At 38.9% G+C, this 26225-nt stretch overlaps 1 protein-coding gene across 3 annotated transcripts in view; it reads left to right on the forward strand.

Annotated features, from left to right (window-relative positions):
- COL28A1 (collagen type XXVIII alpha 1 chain) overlaps positions 1–26225 on the forward strand; it is a 154155-nt gene that overhangs the window by 30579 nt on the left and 97351 nt on the right. For all 3 annotated transcript variants that reach the window (XM_036010297.1, XM_036010298.1, XM_036010296.1), the window contains 5 exons: positions 2082–2126; positions 3144–3197; positions 16817–16885; positions 18228–18296; positions 23990–24058. In XM_036010297.1, coding sequence (XP_035866190.1) covers positions 2082–2126; positions 3144–3197; positions 16817–16885; positions 18228–18296; positions 23990–24058 — 306 coding nt within the window. The remainder of the gene's footprint in view (positions 1–2081; positions 2127–3143; positions 3198–16816; positions 16886–18227; positions 18297–23989; positions 24059–26225) is intronic.

Here is a 26225-nt window from a genome sequence, read left to right on the forward strand (position 1 = left end):
AATTTTGAAAATCCAGCAAGCTACAGACAATTGAGTACATATTTCCTTTTCATTAAAAAACAAATATGAATAAAGTATTTAAGCTGGAGACAATATTAAATATGTTAAGGAGTTCCTTAATGGGCCAGAAATATAGACTGTATTTGAAATATAATAATAAAGGGTCAAAAAAGCACAGAGTAAAAGTAGTTTTTGTTACAGTTAAAAACTATTAAGAGCATGCCAGGAAGACACCAAAGTCTTTCAATATCTATATTCTAATTATGGCAGAGAGTCAAGGAGAGGAGGTGAGGCAGAAGGTGAAAAGAAAAGGGTAAGATAATGACAGTGGCCCATGTAACTAAACACTTTAAATAGTCTGAGGTTTTCTGAAAGCTTTTTAAACTTCGGCAGAGTGAAAGGTCAGGTGGATCTGAAAAATGTAAGTTTGGTAATTATCTCTGGGCGAAATGGGAAGTATGATAATGAATGGATTCTTCCCGGAAGATAACTGAGAATGAGAGATGAACTTGGGCTCAAAAATGCAGGACGGGCACATACAGAACAGAACAAAAATGAAAATCAGATAATAACTAGGAAAACTATTTGAAACAAAAATGGCTAATAAAGAGTCAATGTCATATTTCATTGACTGAGATGCCAAGGATTGTTAAATGCCCTATTATATTCTGTGCCAAAAAGAAAGAAAAAATGCTGTCAATTATAAAGATGCAATTGATTGTAATATGTGTCCCAGTGTCAGAGAAGTAAAAATTTGAAAAATGCATGTCCAGAGTCAATGGAAAAAGAGTCCTTGACATGAAGAGAATTCACATAAATTCATAAGTAAAACAAACAAAGAATCAGAAAACCCAAAAAAGAAAATATAAATGGCTAATAAATGAAAAATATCCAATACATTAGCAATCAGATAAGTCAAATTAAAACATTAAAGTATTATTTCACCAATCAAATGAGCAAACGCTGAAATAATATATAGTACTCAGTGTTGATGGGGACTCTATAAGATGAAGATGTGCTCTCTCTACCTTGGTAGTGAGAACGGAAATCTGAACAAATTTTATGGAGAAAAGTTTCATGATTTCTTTCCATAAAAGGTGTGAGAGACAAAGAGAGTGAGAGAGAACCTGAAATGTGCTCATTGCCTTTCTCTGCATCGGTCATCCTCTTCTAGGAAATTATCCTCGGGGATGAATCAGAAGCTGGACAAAGATGTATGCACAAAGATGTGCTCTATAACATTATTTAAATAGTAATCATCAAAAACACTTTAAATGTCCAAACTAGTGGAATGAGTAAGTAAATCATGATGGGTTCATATTCTTGAATATTATTCAGTTTACTGAGTTATTAATGACAAAGAAAAATATTTTTGACACAACAGAAAACTAAGTTAAGTAGGATACAAAATTGTATACATACTTTGATAAAATTATCTGAAGAAAAATTGATTGGGAGTAAGAATAAAAGTAGGTGAAAATACACTAAAGCAGTGTGTAGAAACACATACAACAAAAGCAGGAAAAAAAGTGAAAATCTGAGAAAAGAGAAACTAGATTATATTATCCTCTAATAAAAATAAACTTCAAAGGGTTTCCTAGTTATGAAACATACTGAAATATTTTTTATTAGAAGAGTGTTTAGTGTGATCAGTGTTTTACTAAGTTCCATGTTTTGAAGATAGGCAAAGAATGATTTAGACATCGAAGAAACTTGCTAAATTAATTTAACTGACATTACTTGGTTGGAAGAAAACAGTATTTCACCAAGTCTACTGCTTCCTAAGGAATCTTAAGTAATCTTTTACTTTGATCAAAATGTCAATATATAGACCATACAGACCAAGAACTTATATCTAAAATTATGTTTTCATGGAGTTTGTTTGCTACAGGGAAGTTTGACCCCCCATTTGACTTGTTAATCAGGATCATTTCGTTAACAATGAATATGTGAGCTTTGATGTTTGGGTAACCAAAGAAGACTGGCCATTACTGAAAACATATTCCCTTCTCTTCTACCTAAAATCATTGCACTTTCAACGTGGATATTTTGAGTGACTTACCATTAATTTTATCCCACAGGGATCCCCGGGGCCATATGGACCAATAGGACCCAGAGGACTTCAGGTAAAGAGGCTAAAACCAAATCTAAGTCTGGGACTAGAATCACCCAGGGAGCTTTTAAAGTCCATTTGCTCACATGTACCCTCTACCAATTCGATGACAATATCTGGGGATTGGAGCTAGGCATTACTATTTTTAAAGATCCCCAAGTGACCCCAATGTTCATCCAAGTTTGGAAACCACTACACTAATGCTTTAATAACTAATTCAGGCTCCCTCAAGATAGGTACCAGCAGGGGAGTCCACTTAGTGAGTAGTTGAAGGTAAAGCTTTTTGAATTAGAGGCTAGAAAGACAGATAAAGTCCAAGTAATTACAAGCAGAATGTAACTGTTTTTGCAGTGCTACTAAAATGTAGTTGAAAGAGTTATGCATTTTATCTAAATTAAGTATTTGTGATGCTCAATAACATGGACTGATTCTTTAAGGCATTTATTTAAGACATATCTTAAAAACGAATAATTAGGATAATATTTGTTAGTCTATGAATTTTCCTCTTCTATAGTAACAATGGTAGGGAGGGTGTGTAAACAGTTGATTTCAGTATTTCAAAAAGTCTTCTGAAAATGATATTTTTGCCCAAGATTTCCTAGATAGCATTTCGTTAAACACCAACTCCTTCACTGTGGCCTGGACCTGTGTCAAGGTAGGACAGTCACTCTGGCCATCATAGCGCCCTTGGAAGCTCCAGTTTTCAGTTATAGATGCCTTAGATACATTTTTAAAGTTATTTGAAATCTTTCAAAAAGAAGGGTCCAATACAGAAATAAGGTTGGAAACACAGGTTTAGAAAACAAGCATCTCATTAATAATGTTTGCTCTCAGTTTACATACTATTTTAGAAACTGCGTATTTGACACAAGGAATTTTATCTCATTCCATTTCTCAATCCCATGCAATCATTATTTAACTGAGTTATGTTCTGAATGCTAATTCTGGGATCTCCAGGCACCCTAATGAATGATTCATTCCTGCTGGACCTTGGACCCAGAGCTAATTCTCGGTTTTCATCTTGGAGCAGGGCATTAGCGGACCTCCGGGGAACCCAGGCCCGAAGGGAATTCAAGGCAATAAGGTAATCCTATTCTTGGCTTAAAGATGGGCAGAGTGCCTTTCCCCCCCGTGAGCCACGGTAATGCATGTTTTTATGAGGCAGAAGTCAATGGACTCTTTCAGGAAGTATGTTTGGCAATACAAAATAACCTGCAGGTGTGTACAAAGAAGCAAGATTGTTCAAATACCTGGAGGAAGTCACTGGCGTAGCTTTTTCATTTACTGTTACATTATTCAAAGGGGGCATTATTAAAAACAAGCCATCATCAGAATCTTTGCAGCGCATCCCACTTGACTGTGCCCTTTAGTCATTATATGCTATAGCTCACTACAAACTAGTAAGTAGTCATGAGTAACTCAATTCAAATGACCCTATTTCCTACATGGAATGCCGACTTGATCTACAGTTCATAGGGGAAGAGAATTTATAACTCTTATAACAAAAGAAATCAAGTTTTTTTTGTTTTTTTTTTTTTAACAGGGGCACAACCTCGGTCATCAGTGCCGGGCTTGTAACGTCATTCCCTAGATAAGCAGGCGAGACAGATAGGGAGGCTGGATGGAGCCAAGCAGAACCAAAACATGCAGAGAGAGGAGCCTGCAAAAGAGCCTTTATAAAGCTCTGCTTTCCAATGAGAACGGCCACTAATTTGCTGAAATCAAGCCCTCTAGTTCCTTTTTGATTCCTCTCAATGCTTGGTCAATTTCACGGATGTGGTAAACACCCAGTAAATGGAGTCGCGTTAGTGACTGGAGACCCGGGAAATTTATGGCGGTGATAACTGCAGAAAGCGCTGTCTCCAGCGGACCCTAGATAAAGCCAATATTTTAAAAGTGCTATTAAATTTAAGTTGTGGGGAGTAGTTGGACTACTCGAGTGAGAGTAAAGGAGTGACAAGAATAGTATTTTTAATGATATAATGACAGTGTGTGATTCCCCAGGCCACTTTTAATTGGCAATTAAAATAGACTGGGCTTCTCCGCAGGAGCATGCCTCAGCTTTGTCTGGGGAAGGTGTCTTCCTTGCCTACATTTCTCTCTGGGGGATAGAAATGGCTTTTTTGCATACTGAGTAGAAGGATTTTATAAGATTGCTTTGGCTGTAAGTAAAATCCTGGAGCAAGGGAAAAAAATATTTTGACAGTTCATGCTTATTTGTAGGATTTTTTTGTTTACTGAAGATGATGATTTTCATTTGTTTGTGAAAGAGAGGCTTAAAATCAGGTTTCAGGTTTTGGAGTTTGTGACAGTAAGAGAATTATGGAATTTTGAGGCACAAGGGGTATGGGTGATCACTTTGGCCCAAAGTTTTCATTTTTAAGGATGAGAAAGTCTGGAGATCCAATGGCTTGCCTGAGGCAGAGGCAGAGCCAGGCCCGTCAGCTCTGGGGGGCGTCTGCGGAAGTGCTGGGCTGGGTGCAGGACGCGTGGCATTGGGACGTGGTTGGTGGCGGTCCATGAAGGGGTGCCATCGTTTGATCATCCCTCTTTATGTCTCACGCAATTACTACTATGGCTTTAATTTTTAAATGCTTTTATTTTAACGAAATTTATCTTTTCATCCAGCCATGCATTAATTCTTAGAAAGAATAAATAACAAAGAGTGAAGTGTTTGAGGGAGGTTGTAATTTTCTGACATAATCACACTGCATGCTTGACTTTCACAGCAACAGCATGAAAACAGTTGTGCCAAAAGCATTTGAGGACTGCATTAATTTACAAAAGGGACTCTCAGGTTTTTTAAAAATTGTGGTAAAAGATATGTAATGTAAAATTACTGTTTTGATGCTATTCACTGCCAGGTGAACATACAACATTCATTGCCAATCAAAAGACATAAAGCTCACTGTGAATTTCTAGAGCATGTTCAAGGTTGTGGGGAAGAAGTGAAGTGAGAAGGAGCTGCTCTTTTTCCCTCTAGTTAAATTTCTGGTTTAAAGTCACAAATGTAGTAGTCTCTTGACTCTTAATTTGAAACTACTAATAATTTCTACTTGTCTTTGGATCAGAGATGCATCACATTGAACATTATTTTTTTAATTTTATACATTTATGAGTGTATTGTATTAAATGTGAGCTTTCAGGGATTACTTTCATTTTACATCCCAGAATGTACTTCTAAATCTTAAAGACCAAATAAACTCTTTTCCCTCTATCTAAAAATAATATTGTTTTATAGTGACATTTCTTTTCACCCATTACCATTTTATTACAAAATGCTTTTTAAGAAATTGCTACTGCAATTTGTATAAAAACAGTATCTAAAATCCAGTAATTCTGTGTTTTCTAATGGGCACAGGGAGGATTATTTATTTTAAAACTTCTGTAATAATATATAACAGTTATTTATTGATTATCAGCAGATACAGTTCTAAATGCTCATTTAACATAATCCTGCCTTTTGAGGCACTCTCTTTTCTTACCCCAAGATTAGTTACAGATCAGGCTACTGCACAGGGAGTTGAAGCACCAGGTCTACACAGCGAGTAAGGGACAGAGCCATGATTCAAACCCAGCCAGTCTGCTCTTAACCACTATACTATATTTATCTCCTTAGGAAAATTGCTTAGTCTCCTAAATAGTCAACATGAGGGAAATACATTTCTTCTGAGCAGGATGCAAATCGCATCTGTGTCCACTTCTAATGTACCCTAACAGAAACATCAGTCTGTTAAGAGGCACCTTTCTGCTTGGTTATAATGTTTATCCGGAAATGCAGGAAAAGAAGGAAGGGAATCATATGAGGAAATAGAAACTAGTAATGTGCTCTTTGAATTGTTTTATTTCTTAGAAGACCTTCTAATGGAAACCTTTAGATTTGTAACATTTGTGAATATGCCCTGAGAGATTCCCTAGATGGGGTCTGCCTCTGTCTCTAAATGTGTGAATGGTCACTCTCATGAACAATGCCATTCTGTTGCTCTAGAGGTTGCATTTTCTTCATCAAAGGGTTTGCAGTGAAGGTGGCCAAAGAACAAAAGGAAAAAAAATAGCATGTGACAAATCAAGGAAAAATGTGACTCTGGCCTTGTTTCCACAGATCCTTTCTGCCTTTAATCTTTTCCACATGTAAAGTAGTTCCGCTTTTGCCCTGGATGCCCTTGTTTCCTTAGAAACAAAACATAGATGTTCCTCCCAGTGAAGCCTTGGCTCCGAGGGCACCTTAGTCTCTCCCACACACGAGGGCCACGCAGTGGCATTCCTCAGGAGGACATCCCCTCCATTTCTACATTAACTTGAATCATAACCACGTAAGTTACCCAGGAAGACTTATCCCTAGGATGGAACTGGAAGTGTGACTCGAAGGAGCACTGTGCTCTCTCTTAGTAAAAACGGCGTACCTAAAGCCCTATGCCAATTTCCAAGTGCTGCCGTGGTGGTTCAGGTTGCAGTCACATCTGGCCACGGAATGGGCCCTCTAATAACTGGAAAGAATGGCTCAAGATTGGCAAGCCTTTCAAATCACAGAGAATAAATTACCAAAATTAGTTTTGAACAAATAAGCACAGAAGGCTGGATGGACAAGCCTGCATTAGGCAATTTTTGCTATTTCTTGATGTATTTCTGTGGTTATGTCTGAAGGGTATTTTTTTTTTCAAGTTTCATGCAAACTTACTCTTTCTGAGACCCTCTTTGTGTTCCTGGAAGGAGAGACAGTTCGTTGTGGCTGGACCAGGAAGCAGGTTGTGATGCGTTGAAGTCTCCCAGTGCTAGGACCAAAGGATACTCGGAAATAGCCCTGATGTATTTTCCCAAGGCAAAATACCACACCTTAATCCCCAAACCACTAAAAAGTACCGTAATGTTATATATTAATTTATCTTAATATGTGGATTGCCTCCCATCTTCCAACCCCTTCCATTGTTTTACTCTCAGATGTTCATGTACTTCCTGCAGGGCTTTCTCCCCGCTAAGTGTTTTCTTCTTGTGCTGCACTCAAGTATAACATTCTTCAAGTCCTTTTATCTATGAGACTCGCTCTTACCTTATGTTCAGTTTAACTTCTGAGATGTCAAGAAAATCCATAGAGAAGTGTCATCAGTCTGGTCCAGTTTAACCAATTGCATGTGGTCAGGGCAAAAACATAATCTCCAGTGAATTAAACATCCATCATCCATCGAAAATGAACAAAGGACCTAGTATTAATAAAAAGACAAAGCCTATGTTTCAAGAGGGTAGCGAGGGCAAATTCAGCACTTAGAATCCAGTGCTGCATCACGCCGTGATTCTTAGATACCCTTCTCCTCCTTATCCAACTCTGTCCAGCCTCCATTTTTTTATCCCATATTTTGAGGTTCCTAAGCACAATAGTTATTTTTCAACTGGCTGGAGAAATTAAGTAATAGCTAAATATACAGATCCTAAAATTAAAACCGTAAGCCTAGTAAACATCCCTGTAGAACATCCTGTTTTCTTCAAAATGCTCTATGAAAAAAGGTTATTTTTAAAAAGAGGGCTGCCCTGGCTGGTGTGGCTCGGTTGGTTGGAATGTCGTCCCATAAACTGAAAGGTCACAGGCTTGATTCCGGTCAGGGCACGTACCTAAGTTGTGGGTTTGGTCCCCAGTCAGGCACATAGGAGAGGGCACAATGGATGTTTCTCCTTGCACTGGTGTTTCTCTCCCCCCTTTCCTCTCTGAAATCAATGAGCATGTCCTTGGGTGAGGGTAAAAAAGAAAGAAAGAAAAAAAAGAGCACTACTCGCCAGCCCTAAACATAGCTACTAGGAATGCGTATGCAGGTAATTTTGGTAGTTGCCCGTGTACCGATCAAGTTTCCTTTGAGCTTCCATGTGTTATGCCTTTATACATTGCCAGACTTCTTTCATATGTGGACCGTTGGCAGGAGAATTGGACAGATAGATGCAGGCCCATCACTGTTTTAAACTAAAGCAGAAGATCCAGTGATAAAGGGTCAGGAGCACCACAATCATATCTGAGAGATAAAAAAATTATACGCACCCTCAAACACATTTCAAGTAAGCCGAATGTAAGTATTTGTTGACTGAATCCATGAAGGAATGAAGGAAAGGTTTTAAATGGGATGAGCTGTCAGCAGGAGCATACTGAAGATAGAGGTCAAACAGGCGGGAGCCTAAGGGGTCAGTTCGCCAATTCTGAGGTCACTGGAAACCTTGGAGAGAGCAGTTTCAACAGAGAGATTGGGGAGGTAACAGTGGATTGTGGAAGCAATCAGAGAGAAGGGTGCAGTAGGCAGGAATTTTGGCCATTCTTCCGAGTTAGGTGGATAATGAAGAGAAACAGGACAGTGGTTGGTGAAAACCATCAAGAGCTTCTTGTGCATTAAGTAATCTAATGTGTTATTTATACTTCCACTTTCCTCTCAGAGTGACATAAAGACTTGGGGCTTAATTTTATTTTCTTTACAGTTCATATATACAAGTTAGATTCTTATGTTTTTTTATAATGTCAGTATTTTCATTAGAACAGAAAATCATTGATGAAGATTTAGTACAATAATTTCAAAAATACATTGCTGTTTTGGGAATTATTTAAATACTTGATTTGACTCAGAGCTAGCTTAGTAGCTTTAGTAGGTCGCCCTACTAAACCTAACTAATATTTCAGTTGTGGTTTGGAAGTAGTTCAATACCACAAATATAAACAACTGTGAAGAATTTTAAACTTTCTCCTTATTTCAGTTCCCATACAACTCAAAAAACTAACAATTTCCTGACATTATAATGTTGCTTTCAATCTTTAAAAAGTCATGATTTGCAATAGAATATAATTCCTTATAATTCAATAGGCAGTAAATCAGTTGAAACATACATGACATCGGCAATTCCTAGTATAGAATAATTAATCACACAGAAAACTTTCTTTTTAAGTCCATAGCTCTCCTAACTGAATGACTTTATTACTGGCTTCACATAAAGTATTTTAAGTACAGGATACTGGAACACATCAGCTTTAGCAGCTGTCCAAAAACAATAATGGGCCTTCTGGTTCAGGCTAAGAACTTGGAGCAAGGTTGTGATGGCTCAGTGAATAGCACTGCAATGGGAAGAATCCTTTACAATTTTAATCACAAATATCTGTTTAACAACCAGAACCATGCCGCCAAACCATGTGATTATTTTTCCTTCAGAGATGTCAAAGTCTAAATGCTATTTCTGTCCTGAGCCTATAATTAAAGGGAAAGAGGCATTAGTAATCCAGTAATTCTTGTTGCAGGAAGGGCTTTGACCTACATGCACACCTGCCTGCCAGGACTCTAAATTAGCTTATTAACTCACTTGGCATGAGACAACCGAAAGTGACAATGGAAATGTCTGCCAGAACATGCAGGATGTCAGCCAATGGCTTCAAGGTAGATGATGTTCATTCCCAAATCTCTGACGCATTTGGTTCTCAGCAGATGGTGTACGCCCTGTGTGAATGTGTGTGCAGGTGTGTATGCAGAGACTGGTAAGGTGAAAACGCTGACAGATCAAGAAACCAAAATGCTGATGATATTTCTCACCAAGGCACTGAGTCTAACCTACGTGTCCAGTCAATCTGGCACTGATGTGGAACAGAGTCAGTTCCTTACTTAATTCAAGGGGCAATAGCAACATTGCAACAAGGAAAATCAAGTTCATTCCATCGATAAGGTAAAATATGACTAACATAACCTTTTAACCATTTGTAAGTGTATGATTCAGTAGTATTTAATAATTTCACAATGTTGTATAACCATCACCACTGTCTATACTCAAAACTTTCTCATCATCCCCAAACAAACATTGCACCCTTTAAACAATAACTTTCCTCATTTCCCCCTGCCCCCTATCTCCAAGGTAAGATTTCCCTGTCATATGAACCCATCTTCTCTCCTAAATCAATGTTTTGTTCTCAGATTTGTGGAGAGGGTTCACCCCGAATATGTTCCAGCAAATATTCTGTGCCGGAGGAGTCCAACAGTGGCCACCAGAGTGTGATTCTTAAAAGCTCTTCTGATGGGGTGCTGACTGGTCCCCCCTTTTAGAGAAATAACACACAATGACTTAGACTTTATTATATGGGATGACATATGACTTTCCAGCTAGACCGAACCATGTGAATTGCCATTTTGGTAGGTCAAACATGGTTGGATGTTATCAGTTGTATGGTTTAACCTAAAAGCATTAAAGAAAAGGCGTTAAGAGTTACTAAAATCTGGTGCAGCAGTATAGTTTTAATTACTTTATTCTCCAATTCTTTGTTATTTTGAAATGTTTTCTTCTTTGGAAGGGACAAGTAGGTGGAGTATATGAACTGTGGTCTTTTCTCTTCCCCGAGTAGAGGTATTCACATAGGCCTGTAATCGGAGATTTCAACGTGATGGTGGTTCCAAACTCAGATATGGGTTTACATATGTAAAATTACATTGTGTGGTCACAGTCTTGCCAACTGTAATCTGTTGCCTTTACCCTGTTCCTGGTGATTCCGAGACAACACAGACGCTGGGGAGACAGTGTGTGAGCCGGCTTGTGTAAAGTGTATTTCCTCTTGGCTCGTGTTGTGTTTCAGGATTCTTGGCTGTCATATGATGGATCCTCAGCTGTGGGTAGATTGAAACTAACTGATTTTTGTGTTTTTCATCCTATAACAAAGACATGAATTTAGTCTGCAATGAGATGATTTTTGAAACAATTTAAGAAAAGAACTGAGAAGTCCCAAGGGGCAGTTTGTGGGGTGGCTAGAGCACAACCTCTAAAACCAGACTGCTGGGGTTCAAACCCAGCCCGCTATTACATTAGCTGTGTTACTTGGGCCAGTCACTCCCTTCCCATGCCTTGCTTTCTCATCTGTTTAATGGGTTAGTAATAGTACCTACCTCTCAAAGTCATTTTGAGGAGTATACGAGTTACCGTAATATATGTGAAGCACTTAGGATAGCCCTTGTTACATATTAAGTGCCATATATGTTGGCAATAATTGTTAAGCAGTTAAGTACCTTAACAACCCCTTTTTTATTAATATAGAATAAGTCTAGCTAGATATGTTTTCTAAAAATATATCTCTTATTACATAATACTTCCTCTTAAACGAGAGAAATTAGGGACTAAAAATGGAGCTTAATTTAGGAAGCACTTGATAAATATAGTTTCCTGTCCCCTTTTACCTTCTTTCCAAAACAGAGGGGGGAGCTTTCTTGACTTTTTTCCAAGATTACATATACAGTCATCACTGCCCTGAGTTTTAGCTGAGCATGTATCTTGGCCATACTTTAACCACTTTGCACTCACAGAATGCTTGTCCATCCTTTTCTTCCATTTGGAAACTATCAGAATATTTGTCACAGACAAAATATTTAAGTTGGTGCTACACATTGTGTGGGAAATAACAAAAAGCATTTGCTGAAACATCTTTCTAATGTTAAGAAAATCTCATGGTCTGATTAAATTGTTCACAACTTTATTACTCAAAAAATGGTAAAGGTTCTGTCCTCAAAAATTTCCAAGAGTCTTAGATAACCCTTCATTATTTGTTATCTTAGGGAAGGAAGGATGTTGGCTTTGGTTAGAGACAGAGCCAGGAAATAGGAGTGTTGGGTTTCTCTGGCTGGATTTTCCACATGGTGTAACCTTAGGTCATCTATTAGAATTTCATTATTCCTTCAGTTGGGAAAAAAAAGATTAATTGTATCTGGGTCAGTTTGCAAGAGTAACTACATCATTGGTATTTGATATCACTGTGTAATTTATATACAGTTGTCCTTGACTGAAAACCTGAAGAAACCAGGGGCAACTCCAGAGGCGCATTTCTAGACTCCCAGCTTCCCCTGCCTAGAAAGGCGTCCCGTTTTGCTCACTGCCAGCAGCTGGCACGGCACCTGCTCCCTGGTGCTGCTCCGTAAATGCTGCACAGATGCACGGATAGCTGAGTGGATGATATCAACTAGCTGAGCACTGAAAATGCCAAACTGAGCAAAATCACATGACATCCTCCCCACAGTCTAGGGGTGGAGCCATACTAACTAAATGCAATTATAAAGAATGCTCAGAAAAAGAGGAAAATGGTGCTATCAGTGCCTCTGAAACAGGGATTTCACCTGATCAGAGAAGCCCTCCCTGAAGTCATACGGCTTCAAAGAAGATCTGAAGGATGAGTCAGGATTGGCTAGGAAAATAGGGAAGCAAGAACATCCCAGATAGGTAAAAATGCATGGGTGGCTCAGCTGGTTGGAATGTTGTCCCATGTGCCAAGAGATTGCGGGTTTGATTCCCAGTCAGGGCACATATCTAGGTTGTTGGTTTGATCACTAGTTGGAACTCGTATGGGAGGCATCTGATTGAGAGTTCTCTCACATCGATATTTCTTCCTCTCTCCCTCCCTCCCTCTCCCTTCCTATCTTCTAAAATCAATGAACATATCCTCAGGTGAGGGTTTAAAAAATAGTACGTACAGAGATTCTGTGGCAGAAGGGTACACGACAAGGAACTGAACAAAGGCCTTGCTGCTAGGGTGGTGTAGAAAGGAGCAGTGAATAACAGAGGGGGCTGGAAAGGCCACAGGACCATGACTTTCAGGAGCTCACCAGCCTTGTAAGGAGCTCTGCTCTCATCCTAAGAGCTAAAGGGAAGGCTTTGAAGGGTTTTACTCAGATTGAAATGAAAATAGAAAAGATTGCTGTGACTGCAATGGGGGAAATGAATTGGAGTGTGCTAGAATGGATCCATGGAGAGCACTAAGGAAGCTGTCGTAGTCTGAGCAAAAGCTGATATTGATTTGGGGGAGGCCGTGGAGACGTGGTAGAGAATCAAGGTGGTAGATGGATTTGAGAGATTTAGGAAGCATATTGATCGGCACTGGTGATGCATTGCATATGGCGGATAAAGGTGTGAGAGTCGTCGAGAGTGACCCCTAGGTCTGGTGTGACCCCTGGAGGGGTCGGGGTGCCCTTTCCTGAGAGAGCATGCCACGGGATGACCACGTGTGCAAGTGGAAGATCATGAGTTTGTCTTTGGGAACTATGAATTTCTTTTAAAATTCTTTTTCCTGACTTCCTTTACACTGTTTTTATCTTCCCCCTTCTTTTTCTTGGCCACTGCCTTCGCCAACTTCCCTAGGACATCTCTGTGCTCTTCCACTCCTACTTCATTCAAATGCTGGCATTCCCCATGGTTCTCACCTGAGCTTCCAGCCTCTGTAGTCACTCCAAACCTGCGCCGGCCAATACAATGGCCGTATATGGCTACTGAGCACTTGCATGTGCCTCATGCAAATAAAATGAACCCGAAATGTTACATACGTGTAGGATTTCAAAGGTATAGAGTTAAAAATAATACAAATAAAATCATTAGTAAGGTTTCTAATTGATTATCTGTTGAGAGGGTAATATGTTGGATTAGGTAAAGTGTTTTATTACTTTCTCACTGTGGCTACTAGAAAATTTAAAATTGCATTTGTGGCTCACTGTGTATTTTTAGTGGATGGAACTGCCCCAGACAGTGACCTGTTGCCTCCCCATTCCTGCCCACCTGAGCTCACAGAACTGCTTACTGTAACCAGAGCATTTCAAATCACTTTATGTCTCATATGCTTTCCTATTCCTGAACTTTAGTTCCTTTCCTACCAGATTAGATGTGATTCCTACTTCTTTGTTCAGAGCAAAGATCTCCTCTGTTACATGAAAATGTCCCAATTCCTTAAGGTAGAATTAAATATTTTTGCCTCAGAGCCTTACATGCTCTGTTAATGTCTTTATTGCACCTAATTTACATGCTGGTATTTTGTTTTATGTTCATTTGTCTGTCCAGCCAGATTGTAAGTGTCTGAGAAGTGCAGGTGCAACCTGATTTACGTCTGTAATTACGTAACCAGGTACTCGTTGTCCGGCTGGTGCCCAAGGAAAGCCTGATGAATAACAATGAAATCTGCACATATTGAACAGCTACCACGTGACTGGTTATGACTTAGATGTTCTGTGACAATATATTGAATCCTCTGAGCAACCCTGTAAGGTAGACATAATTATCTTCATTTTGCATATGAGGATCTTGCAAAAGCTTGAACTGTTTGTAAATTATAGAGCGAGGATTCAACTACGATGAATAACTCCAAAGCTATGTTTTTTCCTGTGATTTCATACATGCTGAAAAACATATTTAAAAAATGGAGATTATATTCCTACCTCATAACAGAAAAAATACCTATTTCCTAGGATTGCTAAAAAATTAAATGAGATACTGTATATAAAGTGCCAGGGCAATGCTTGGAAATAGTTGGTTTAAGTAAATAGTAGCTTTCTTCGATCTTGAAGCCCACAGCATAGAGGTCCTTAATTTCTGAGGAGGACTGAAGTGGTCTAACTGCCGTGACCCCCTTGCACATGCTCGCACACACCCACACTTGTACGGAGGTCCTGAGAAGCAGAGCCCTCAGGGGCCACCCCTTTGACCCAGCCCCCTTTGCACATCCTCTGATGGTTAGAGAGAGTGGAGTAGAGAAATAAGTAATACTGCGGCAATGTGTGTGTGTGTGTGTGTGTGTGTGTGTGTTGGTGAGGGCTGGGGAAAGAATAGCAGAAAAGGCATCAAGTCCGGAGTCTTACTAGGGCTATGTGGCCCTGGGGAATTCCTAAAAAGTCATTCTGAGTCGAGTGCCAACTCTCCTCTTCCTGTTCTGTCTTACCCAACTGTAGTGCTGTACAACTGGGTGAGCACCTCTTTTCTAGCACCTCAGGAATCTTTGCAGGAAAGGGAAAGGGGAAGTAGGAAAAGGCAAATATTAATTGTAGGCCAACACTGGTCTGCAGGTCCTGTGTTGAGATGCTAGGCTCCTGAGAAATTAATTTAAGCACATGAAATTCCTTTGTATGCTTCAGATCCCTGTAATTTCCCCAATATTTAAGAAATATTAAGACATCTTTTGGTTGCTGCTGGTATTTGACCAAGGCTAAATGACCTGGTAAATGACCAAAGTGTTCGTTTATTGAATAATGGGAACAGTCACCCACATGCGGTGTCATTGACAAGGAGATTCCAACTTGAGTGGTCAGCAAAGAAGTTGTAAGGAAATGGTTCTTTGAAGTAAAAACCTTGGAAACTGAATATTCTCTAGCACTTAAATCAAACTTTGAGATGAAGAGAACAACTTGCCTTGGCTGGTGTGGCTCAGTTGGTTGGAGTATCTTCCTATAACCAAAAAGCTGCAGGTCTGATTCTAGGTCAGGGCGCATGCCTAGGTTGCAGGTTTGATCCCCAGTCTGGGCACGGAGGGGAGGCAACCAGTGGTTGCTCCTCCCTTGCATCAATGTTTCTCTCTCCCTTCTTGTCTTCCTTCCACCTTCTCTAAAAGCAATGAAAAAATGTCTTCAGGTAAGGCTAAAAAAAAAAAAAAGAAAACAATTTTAAGTTTAGGGAGAACTTTTAATCTGATATTATATAGAGAGAAAGTCCATGGCCAACAGCAAGTAAAAATTAACAGCAATGACATGGCTGCTGCAGAAAATTTAATCTATATAGAAAAATAAGTACAAAATTCAATTTTAACAGGAAAAAAATTAAGTTGATTTATCTTGCAGATTGACTTGTACTCAAAAGGATGAAGAGAAGGTACTTTTAAATTCAGTCCACTCAAATGCCAAAGCATCATAAACTTTCCAATCAACTGATTTGGAGGTAATCTCTCTGGGACTAACACCTGTGAAATGTAGGAGCCTGATGCTCTCATTCAGTTCTGTAATGGCCTGATTCTATGCCAGGCCTTCTGTGTAGTAGATAGCATTAACTGAAAATTAACAGACACCTTGACTAATAGTGACTTCATCATAAGCACTCTTTTTGTTGAAGAATGTTTGAAAATGGGTAGTCCAGGACAAAATCAGTAGCTTAATGAGGTTCTCCAGGCTCTTTTAAAGTTGTTTTGCATCATCCTCTTCAATTGTTTGCATTCATATAAGAGGTTGTAGCCTCATCACCATAAGATGGCTATTACAGCTTCAAGTAGGAAACAAGAGCCAGAAGCAAAAGGTTCTGATTTGCATTAAATGAGACCCCTACATTTGTCGGAGCTCAACCAAGGACCAACTAGAGGAACCAATAGCAAAGGGAAAGGAGACTCTAGACTTGCATTAGACCAATCACCATTCATTCTATACCCCTTAGGGCAAGGAGTAGCTTCCCAGAACCTGAACGGGTCAGAGTTTTAACAGCAAGGAAGGACAGAGGGTAGAGCATCGTCACTGGGTAGAAAATAAAATGTGTCTGCCAGAAATACTTAATAAAGGTTTGCTGGCTGAACAAGTGAGGGCTGCTCTGTAACTTTCACGGATCCTAAAAACTTTGTTTTTGTGGGTCCCTTCATCCAAAAACTATGTTAAAAGTAGTGTTTTACAACTGAGTTGATATAAAGACAAAATCCAGACTGAATTCATTGTTATGTATTAATTCTTATTATGTTTAACTTTAATTCTGATTTTTAAAAATGCAACTTGAAACACGTTTGTCAGCCCCAAGTACTGTGCCTACGATGCCCAGTGCAGAATTCCGCAGCGGGTCTGTGCTGTTTCCCGCTGGTGTGTAAACTCAAGGGAGTGACTGTGCACTAGGTTTTTTCGTTGCCCTCAAGCCCTTCTCACATCACTATGAATCCCAGAGCTGCTCCACAAATGATGCCGAGTTGAGCTAACATATCACCATTTCTTCCTCTAGGGTGAGGCAGGTCCTCCGGGTCCTTATGGTCCTCCAGGAGTCCCGGGTATTGGACAGCAAGGTATTAAGGTAAAGATACTTGTCTCTTTGCCCATTGATGATGTTTGCATTTATTGTGGGTGCTGGGGGAGCTGTGATTTAAACTCTGCTCAGCTTTATCCTCAAAGATACCAAGGCTGCTTGCAGAAGTTATTTAATAGTCTGGATGCTTGGACACAGGGTGTCCTGGTCAGGGACAGTTACCACAAGAAAAACCAATGTGTTTTGTTATTTGATGGGAGTGAAAAATTTGCTTGTCTCCAAATACCCACCCTTTTGCCAATGTACATCTGGGTCTGTTGAGTTTTCATGGACTTGAAAGGTTAAATATGCAAAATGCTATTGATTCATGAAACATTTTTTTAAGATTTTATTTATTTATTTTATTTTTAGGGAGGGAAGGGAGAGAGAGAGAGAGAGAGAGAGAGAGAGAGAGAGGGAGAGAAACATCAATGTGCGGTTGCTGGGGGTTATGGCCTGCAACCCAGGAATGTACCCTGGCTGGGAATTGAACCTGGGACACTTTGGTTCCCAGCCCGAGCTCAATCCACTGAGCTACGCCAGCCAGAGATGATTCGTGAAACATTTTAACACAGCAACTATGATCTGTGCACATTAAAGAAGCGCACAGGGACAGAAACCAGAAGAAGCACGGCACTGAGAAGTAAATGTTGACAGAAAGGTCCATAGGGAGCTAGAAGGGACTGGAGCACCAACATCCTGGGTCCCCTACACATGAAAGATGTGATAGAGCAAAGAGTTTATTTTAAATGAATTTTCTAAGTCATTAAGACAAAAGGACATTGGCGCAGGACTAACGCAGAGAGCAGTTCAAAACAGTGCACTTTGGATGTCGTCGAGTGTCACCACGGATGCCAGTTACGCAAGAGCACGCGGAGAAGGCAGGGAAGGCGGAGTTTGTATTGGCAGAGCTATTGGAGAAGGGCTCTGAGGAGATCAGTGTGAAACAGAGCTGAAAGGAGAGGTGACAGGGAATGGAGTGGGGGCGGGGAAAGGGCGGCATTCCACGAGGGAGGTGCCAGGCCAGGAGCAGCATGAGCACTGTCAGCGTGGTCATCTCAGTGACCAAAATGAGTCACTCACGGTCCATCCTGCCAATCACTGCACAGTGGTTTCCGAAAGCCGAACGTGCAGATTGCATTTAGACCATAAGGGATGCTGAACGTTTTAGGGTGATTTTTTCACTGAAATTCAAGCCATTTCTCCTTTTTCAGAATTTTTTTATCTTCATGAATGAGAAAAATTTGGCTGTTTTGCTATTTATTGTTATTGAAATCTTTAGAGTATTTTGTGCGATGTTTCTTCTTTGTTTAAAAGCTTAAACTTTCATTTGATTATTTCTTTCTCTTAGGGAGAGAGAGGCCAGGAGGGAAGAACTGGGGCTCCGGGACCCATCGGCATTGGTGAACCAGGCCAGCCAGTAAGTCGCTAGCAATTCTAGATGGAAGAAGGACAAATATAGTACTTATGTGCTCCTTCTGGTTAGAATAAATGGTTCGATTAATCCATCGTGTGTCTTTCTGGACAACAAGAGACAATAAATATGCAAGAACAGATGCAAGTCTCATTTTTCATAATACTTGAAATGGCGACACAGACACACAGACGGTTGCACAACTGGCTCTCTCACTGTAGTGTCTTACAAGACTAATCAGCTTGTTCAAGAGAGACTTCTTACGTGTCAGAATTTCCTGGGAGATATGAGATCTGAGTTCTGGTCTCATGTCTGTACTTTGTAATTTACTTTCCTGCAACCACGAGAAATTCATGACAAAGAGGACTTCACTCATCAACTAATCCGTGAGCATACTTGAAAGGCAGAGAGGCCACACCTGTGTTATTTGCAGAGGTATGGGAAAGAGAAAAATATTTTTATCCAGAGATATCTGAAGAGGAAATGAATCAAGTGTGACTATTCTAGCATAAACAGTTTCTTAACTTTTCAAGTAATCATTCTCATGGCAAAGAACAGTAGCTGACTCCCTGGGGTACAAATGAAAACATAGCCAGGCTCCCAATTTCATTCTGCATTGCAGAGGTCCTCGTATGTAAATGGAACAAAACTTGTGTCTCCTGGCTGTACTCCGTGAGTGAGATGGGAGCACACTGCTTGAGGGCCAGGCTTTCCGCTAATGCCTGCGGGCACTAATTCAAAGCCAAACACATCTTATGGAGGGAAGATATACTAGACTAATTATCTAGAGGTCACTGGTCAAGTCTCAGTTTCCACTAGCCAGACAGTGGACCTAAAGGGAAACCGCTGGGAGAGCAGAAATCAGCTTTCTTGCAGACACTTGGTTGTTCACTGCACAGGCTGGAAACGGAGAAGACTGGAGGGACATCAGCTGGAAAGAAAGACACAGGCACATACAGATTGCCGTGTGCACAGGGAGTACAGCAGAGAATCCGGGGATTTTTTAAACAGAAATAAACAAGAATCTTTTCATACTCCCGTGAGGAAGTGGGATTAAAAATGAGGTAAATAAATAAATTTTTAAAAATGAGCTGCTAAAAAACACAGAGAAGAATTTAGTAAACTTCCACCAGATAGACACATCTTAGTATTTTGCTACACTAATTTTAGATTTTCTTGAAAACCCATAAAGTGTGGATACAGTCAAGTTTACAGAATCTCTTCCAGAAAATAGAAAAGACAGCAAACATTGTTTCCCAACTTATACAGCAAATAATGACAATACATAAAGAGAAAACTATAGAACAATATCCTTCATGAATCTAGATATAAACATCCTTAACAAAATATTGGCGAATAGAATTCAGCAATATATAAAAGCAATTATGCAGCACGACCAAATGGGGTTCATTCCTGGATGCAAGACTGATTTAATGATTGAAAATTAAATAATATAATATGTCATATTAATTGGCTAAAAATTGCATATAAGATGAGACAAAAGCATTCACAAAACTTAAAATTCAAAGCCCTCATAAACTCTGATAAAAACTATCAGAAACTAGAAATAAAAGAGAACTTCAACTTCTACAAAAACAAAGAATAAACAAACAAAAAACTACAGCTAACATTGCACTCCATGATTAAATGGTAAAATAAAAAATAAGACGAAGATTTCTGTTTTCAACAATCTTATTCAGTGTAGCATTAGATGTTCTAGCCAGAATAATAAGGCAAGAAGAGGAAATAAAAGGCATATACATCAAAAAGAACTAAAGCTGTTCCTATTTGCCGATGACATAATGGTATTCATAGAAAATCCCCAGAAATCTATACCAACCACCTAGAACTAATAGATGAGTTTAAGTTCATAGGATGCAAGTGGAACATAGAAAATCAATTTTATTTCTATATTCTGGTAGCAAATACAGAAACTTCCATCTTTAATTACATTATTACCACTCATTTTGTGCTTGTCACAGATGACTGATTCATAAAAAATAAATTGATTTTAGACTCTCAGGGTGATCGGTTTATTTTTTGTGCAAGGTTATTCAGAGCACTGTCAGTAAAAAATAACCCCTGAAGTAGAACTTGTAATTATTTTGAGGTTTAAAATAAAGTACATGCCATGTGTGAATATTATAGATAATTTTTATTATTACCTAATATATTTATCTTGTTTGCAATTTACATTAAAAACCACTTTATTGATTATCCACACTATTTAGATTATTAAGGAAGTAATAACATAATGGATAATTATACTTTATCATGCTAATGTCTCAAATAAAGCATTTCACTGACCAGACTGTGTTAACTGATAATTAGTTTCTTTCATTATATTTTTTTCTTAGAGGTGTTCATTAGACACCAAATAAGTATGTCATAGTTGTAATTGATTCTCATGACCTTTGAAAAAGATAGTTTTTAATAGAAGCATTCCTGTCTTTAAAAAATGGTCTGTTGGTACTGTCTTCATATATTAAAAATATATTGGGTTGGCCAAAAAGTTCATCTGTTTTTTTCCATAAGATGGTTCTAGTAGTGCTTAGTTGTCTTTAATTTCATTTGAAATAATTTGTCAGCTTGTATTGTGACAGCTGTCCTATCAGCGTGCATTTTAAAAAAACATCAAAATTGGTGATTTTTTGTGTAGCCATTTTTATATTGAAGATGGAAGAAAATAAGCAACATTTTCAACATATTATGTTTTATTATTTCAAAAAAGGTAAAAACACAACTGAAACACCGAAAAAAAAAAAAGATTTGTACAGTGAACAGAGAAGGTGATGTGGGTGATTGAATGAGGCAAAGTGGTTTGTGAAGTTCGGCGCTGGAGATTTCTCACTGGATGGTGCTCCCTAGTCAGGTAGACACCAGTTGAAGTTGGTGATCAAGTCAAAACATTGAATTGAGAACAATCAACGTCATAGGGAGATAGCTGACAGACTCAAAATATCTAGATCGATAAAGTTATTGGTGCAACTGAGAAATGTGTCTTTTGTTTCATGGAAAAAACTAAATGGACTGTTTGGCCAACCCAATAGTTCATCTAACCCAAGTGCCTGCTCTTCCTCTCTGGTGAACAATCTTCTCGATCCTGATTGCTCAGCTAGAAAACTTGAGAATATACTGGTGGTGTGGAATATTACTCTGACCGTTGACAGTAATTGAGCCTTGGCTCACTATTTCTTAAAATGTTCCCAAGTGATTGCTCATCAGCATTAACCCTCTGTTCCCAGCAGCTGGGACCACATGGCTCCTAAAAGCCCCCATTATTTTCACTTTCACCTTAGCTGATGTATTCTAGAAATGCAGAGATGGAAGGAAGAAGCTTCAGTGTTTATTCTGTATAGCATGCCTCTCTCAATATGTAATATCAATGATTCACCCGGAGACCAACTTCTTTATTAAAATGTCCATAAAAAGACATTCGTAGCCACTGCAGGGCTCAAGTAAAATAATTTTTATAGCAATAGCAGATGTATTCAATGCTTGTTATGAAAAAGCTTTAAATGTCTCTGACTTAATCCTCACATTAATACTTAAGTTTAAGGTAGCTACTATTGTTAGCAACATTGTGATACGTTTTCTGAGCTTTAAAGAAATTACCATATTTGTTTAAGGCCACACTGATAATACTATGTAGCAGGGCTGGGACTTGAACCTCAATCCAAATGACACCAAAATCTGCTTTTAATTATCATGCAAGACTATAAACTGTCTGCTCTTCTTGGAACCTAGCTCAGAGCTTGCACCTGCTAGGCATTTGGTTAATATTTGTTGAATGGATGAAAAAAAATGAATAAACCAGAAAATAGACTTCTTGGCCTTTAATATAAATTGTGTTATTTTTATTTTTCATGTCATTGGGGAATAAGATAATTGGCCAATTTTTTTTGTTAGAGTGTGTAATGTTAGCTAGACATTGTCTGTTTAGTTTTCAATCTAGTTTTCATTCTCGTATTTATTGTCTTCCTAATTAATTGCTCTAGCATTACAGCAAGCTGTCCTGAATATCAATGCTTTGTTAAGGACTCAGATTATTTAAAAATAGGCTTTCCTGCCCTGGCCGGGGGGCGCAGTTAGTTGAAGTGTCATCCCATACACTAAAAGGTTGCAGGTTCTATCCCAGGTCAGTGCACATACCCCAGTTGAGGGTTCGATCCCCAGTCAAGGTGCATATGGGAGTCAACTGATCAATGTTTCTCTCTCTGCCTTTCTCTCTAAAAACAATAAACACATTTCACATCAATGTTTCTTTCCCGTTCTCTCTCTCTAAAGTCAATAAACACATTTTTGGGTGAGGATTAAAAACAAACAAAACCAAAACACCTAGATTTTCCCATAAACATAGCAATTTAAATTGAATTAAATGTTAGCTTTTAATTTTAATTAAAGTCTTTACTAAATTGGCTATGCATAAATACTAAAGAAGATGGCTTTTAAAATATACATATTAGGGAAAAGCAAAAAAAAAGAAAAAGAAAAGAAAAAAGATACTGAGTTCTTTTAAGCTTTCTTGTAAGCTTTTTTCCTACAAATCCATAACTGTGCTCGGTCACTCATTAGCACCTTGCTCTGTCCTGGTTCTGCTTCCAGGCTTGGGTAGAAGACATCCCTTAAATTACCCTGATGACTGCATACCCAGCCCCTACACCGGTCAGTGCCAGGCAGCGTGCTGGCTTTTGAGCTTCTGGGCAGCTCCATGGCCCTTGTTCTATCACAGGTGTACTTCCCTGGCAAGTGAGCCCTAATTATCTTTTTAGGTCAATTCGAGGAAAAGCTCCAGTCTGTGCTTCTAAGATTCCTGTTGTTAGTCCCTTTGCTACTTTTTGGCCTGCCGGCCAAGAAGAACAAGAGAATCAATTTGCGGCCTTTTAAAATTCCTAGTGTTTAAGTGAATACCTTACTGTTGTCTTATTTTTCAAATAGTACATTTCCTGCCAGTCTACTTCAAAGCCTGAAACGGTGTTTTCTTTCCTTATGTGATAAGTTCTCACCTTTCCTAGTGCCTTTCTGAACAATAGTTACATGGACTTCTTAACTTTAATTAATGCTTCCCTTAATGATTCTATCAAGATTTCTATTTACACATAAACTTCCAGGACATTCAACTAGTTCTGGAAAGAATTCAAGTTTGAATCCAAATTTATGAGGATAGATGTTTAAAATATGTAAATAGAAGCCATGTTTTAAAACAGCTGTGCAGTGATTTCTTCACGAGGCTCTCCTCATAATTAAACTATTAAGTCACTCTGCATCCTTCCCCAGGCCCTGCAGTCCTACATTTTAGCCTTTCCTTAGGATTTATTTTCTACACCTTATTCCAATGTCTCCCTTAATTTCCGTTTTCCACTAACTTGAGGATACCAGAGTAGAACAAGTGGAACAAGTGGAACAAGTATTTGGAACCAAGCAAGTGGAATAAGTATTTAATACAATGAGGATATTATTCTTCACAATTCTATGATTCTACTGATTAGTATGAAACTTACCAGGAGGATTCTTACTAATGACTTAAATGGGTAGGGCTCCATCATTGCTGTACCCACGTGAACTAAAATATAACCACTTTCTTTCTTCTTCCCTCCTCTTCTCCCTTCCTTTCCCCTCCTCCCATTATCCTTTTTCTCCTCCTATTCTTCTTTTGATCCTTTTCTCTCTTCTCCCATTCTTCCTGTTATCCTACCCAGGGTCCCCGTGGTCCTGAGGGAGCACCAGGAGAGAGGGGCTTACCGGGAGAAGGATTTCCAGGACCAAAGGTAACAATGCCTTCTGTACCAGGAAAACTTGCTTTGTCTTGCATAGTCATGAGTCACAAATTTTTAAAAATGTGTCCAATTATCAGAGGTCAAGTATTTTCATTACCAACTTCACCCTATTAAATGAAGGAATATGTAAATTTCCCCTTAACATGAAACCACAGTGAATTTTTCAATCATAAATAATGGACGGACTTCTACTTTATATAATCATTGCTTATGAAATTAGAAAAATCTCTTAGCCTGTAGTCCTTAAAGCCACAGTGATATCATCTTTATGCCCAGTAGTTAAGTTACAGAGTGTAGCTATATGACAAAGCTTTACTCACAGATTTGTTTTGTGAAACATAGATAAGAAACAGTCTAGTAAACCAATTGATAACAGCATTGGCATTAACACTGAATATGCTAAAAAGGAAAATGTGGTTGTGAAGAGGGAACTGGAATTACCTTAATACCATAAGGAGCAATTAAGAATTTAATTGTTTCCACTGCTTTCCACATATAACTCTTGGAGCTCAAGTTCCTCTAGACCAGGGGTTGGCAAACTTTTCCTGTAAAGGGCCAGATAGTAAATATTTTAGGCTTTGTGAACCATATGGTGCCATTGGAACTACTTCACTCTGTGGCCGTAGCATGAGAGCAGCCATAAACAATGTAGCATAAATGAACGAGTATGGCTGTGTTCCCACCAAGCTGTCCTCACGGAACACAGGCAGGGAGCTGGATTTAGCCGTCGGGCTCCAGTTTGCCAATCCCTTGTGTAGGCTGTTTTCTCACAATCTACGTCACATTTGCCAAAGGCCACATGGGAAATGATTTTCCAAGACACTTTGGGCAACATCCATAAAACTCCAGAGCAAGCAAGGATAGATTTTGGAGTCTTTCTTCCTTCTTTTGGAAACTCTTTCCCCCACCACACATGTACCAACGCCCAGAGAAGCACACGCTCTCTCTAAGTGACTAAGGCCTTCCCCTGCGTTCACTCAGGTCACTGCGTTCTGACCTTCTCCGTGCAGCCTCCCACTCTAAGACTGCATCTCATTCTTGGCCTTTCCGTCATGAAATATTCAATGATCCATGAGAAAAACCGAACCTCAGCTAGAGGACAATTAATTAGCTAAAGCAAACAATTCATACAAAGTTTTCAGAGACTGCAGGGTTGAATTTTCAGAGAGGCCCCTTTTAGCTAGCAAAATAAATTTGTCATAATAAATGAAAATAATATCAAATGTTAGATAAAGGGGACATTACTAATGCCCTTCACTAACCAAAATGTCACTATCCAATACAGAGACTAGCAATTTGGCACTACATATCAGAAAGATTTCTAGTGTCTAGTTTCTTGAATTGTTTTCTGTTAACTTCTATTTATGTGCAGTCCAAAAACCCTGGATAATTTAAATAGCCAGAATTATTTCTCTGTATCGTCTGTTTTTTAAAGATAAAGAAATAAGTGAGAAATGGATATATGAGACACTAAGACGGCATGCAGGAGAGCATGTCCTCGTGACAAGTTCAGCTGTCTGATATAATGACACACCCTTGTTCATAATAACCCACGGCAGTGCATTGCCCTCCAGCTCATCAAAGAAAGAACGTACTGCATCCACTGTTGTTTTAGGGCCGACTGCATGAATTATGCTGTGGAAATGATCAGAACTCACTGTTCAGAATACTTTATGCCCCAACCAGCAGGACCAAGCTACTTGGGGCTGCTTTGCAATGATGTAGGGCTTAAGGGAATATATCATGAATAGAGGGAGACACAAAAATATATTTTCCTGTTGCCTAGGTTTCTTGCAAATGTTCTTTGATTTTACTCTTGGTTCAAATAAATTCATGAAATGAATGCTATTTCGGATTGCTTACACGGTTTATTTTTCATACATGTGCAGTGTTATGACTTCACTGATATTACATTATGATTAGAGTTATTCACAGAGGTCCTGTGATTTGATCCAAAAGGATTTTTCATTCTTTTAAAACTAAATTTTCAATGAATATTTATAAATCCTGACACAAAACATTTCATAAATAGTTCAACCCTAGCAAGCATTAGTTCACATACTAATATGAGAGACACATTTTCATTGTGTGGCTGCGGCACTGCTGGGGAAACGGAGGGCTGATTCAGTTAGACGTGCTATGTGATTGATTAGGCCCC

Source organism: Phyllostomus discolor, chromosome 10, assembly GCF_004126475.2.
Source record: "Phyllostomus discolor isolate MPI-MPIP mPhyDis1 chromosome 10, mPhyDis1.pri.v3, whole genome shotgun sequence".
NCBI lineage: Eukaryota > Metazoa > Chordata > Mammalia > Chiroptera > Phyllostomidae > Phyllostomus > Phyllostomus discolor.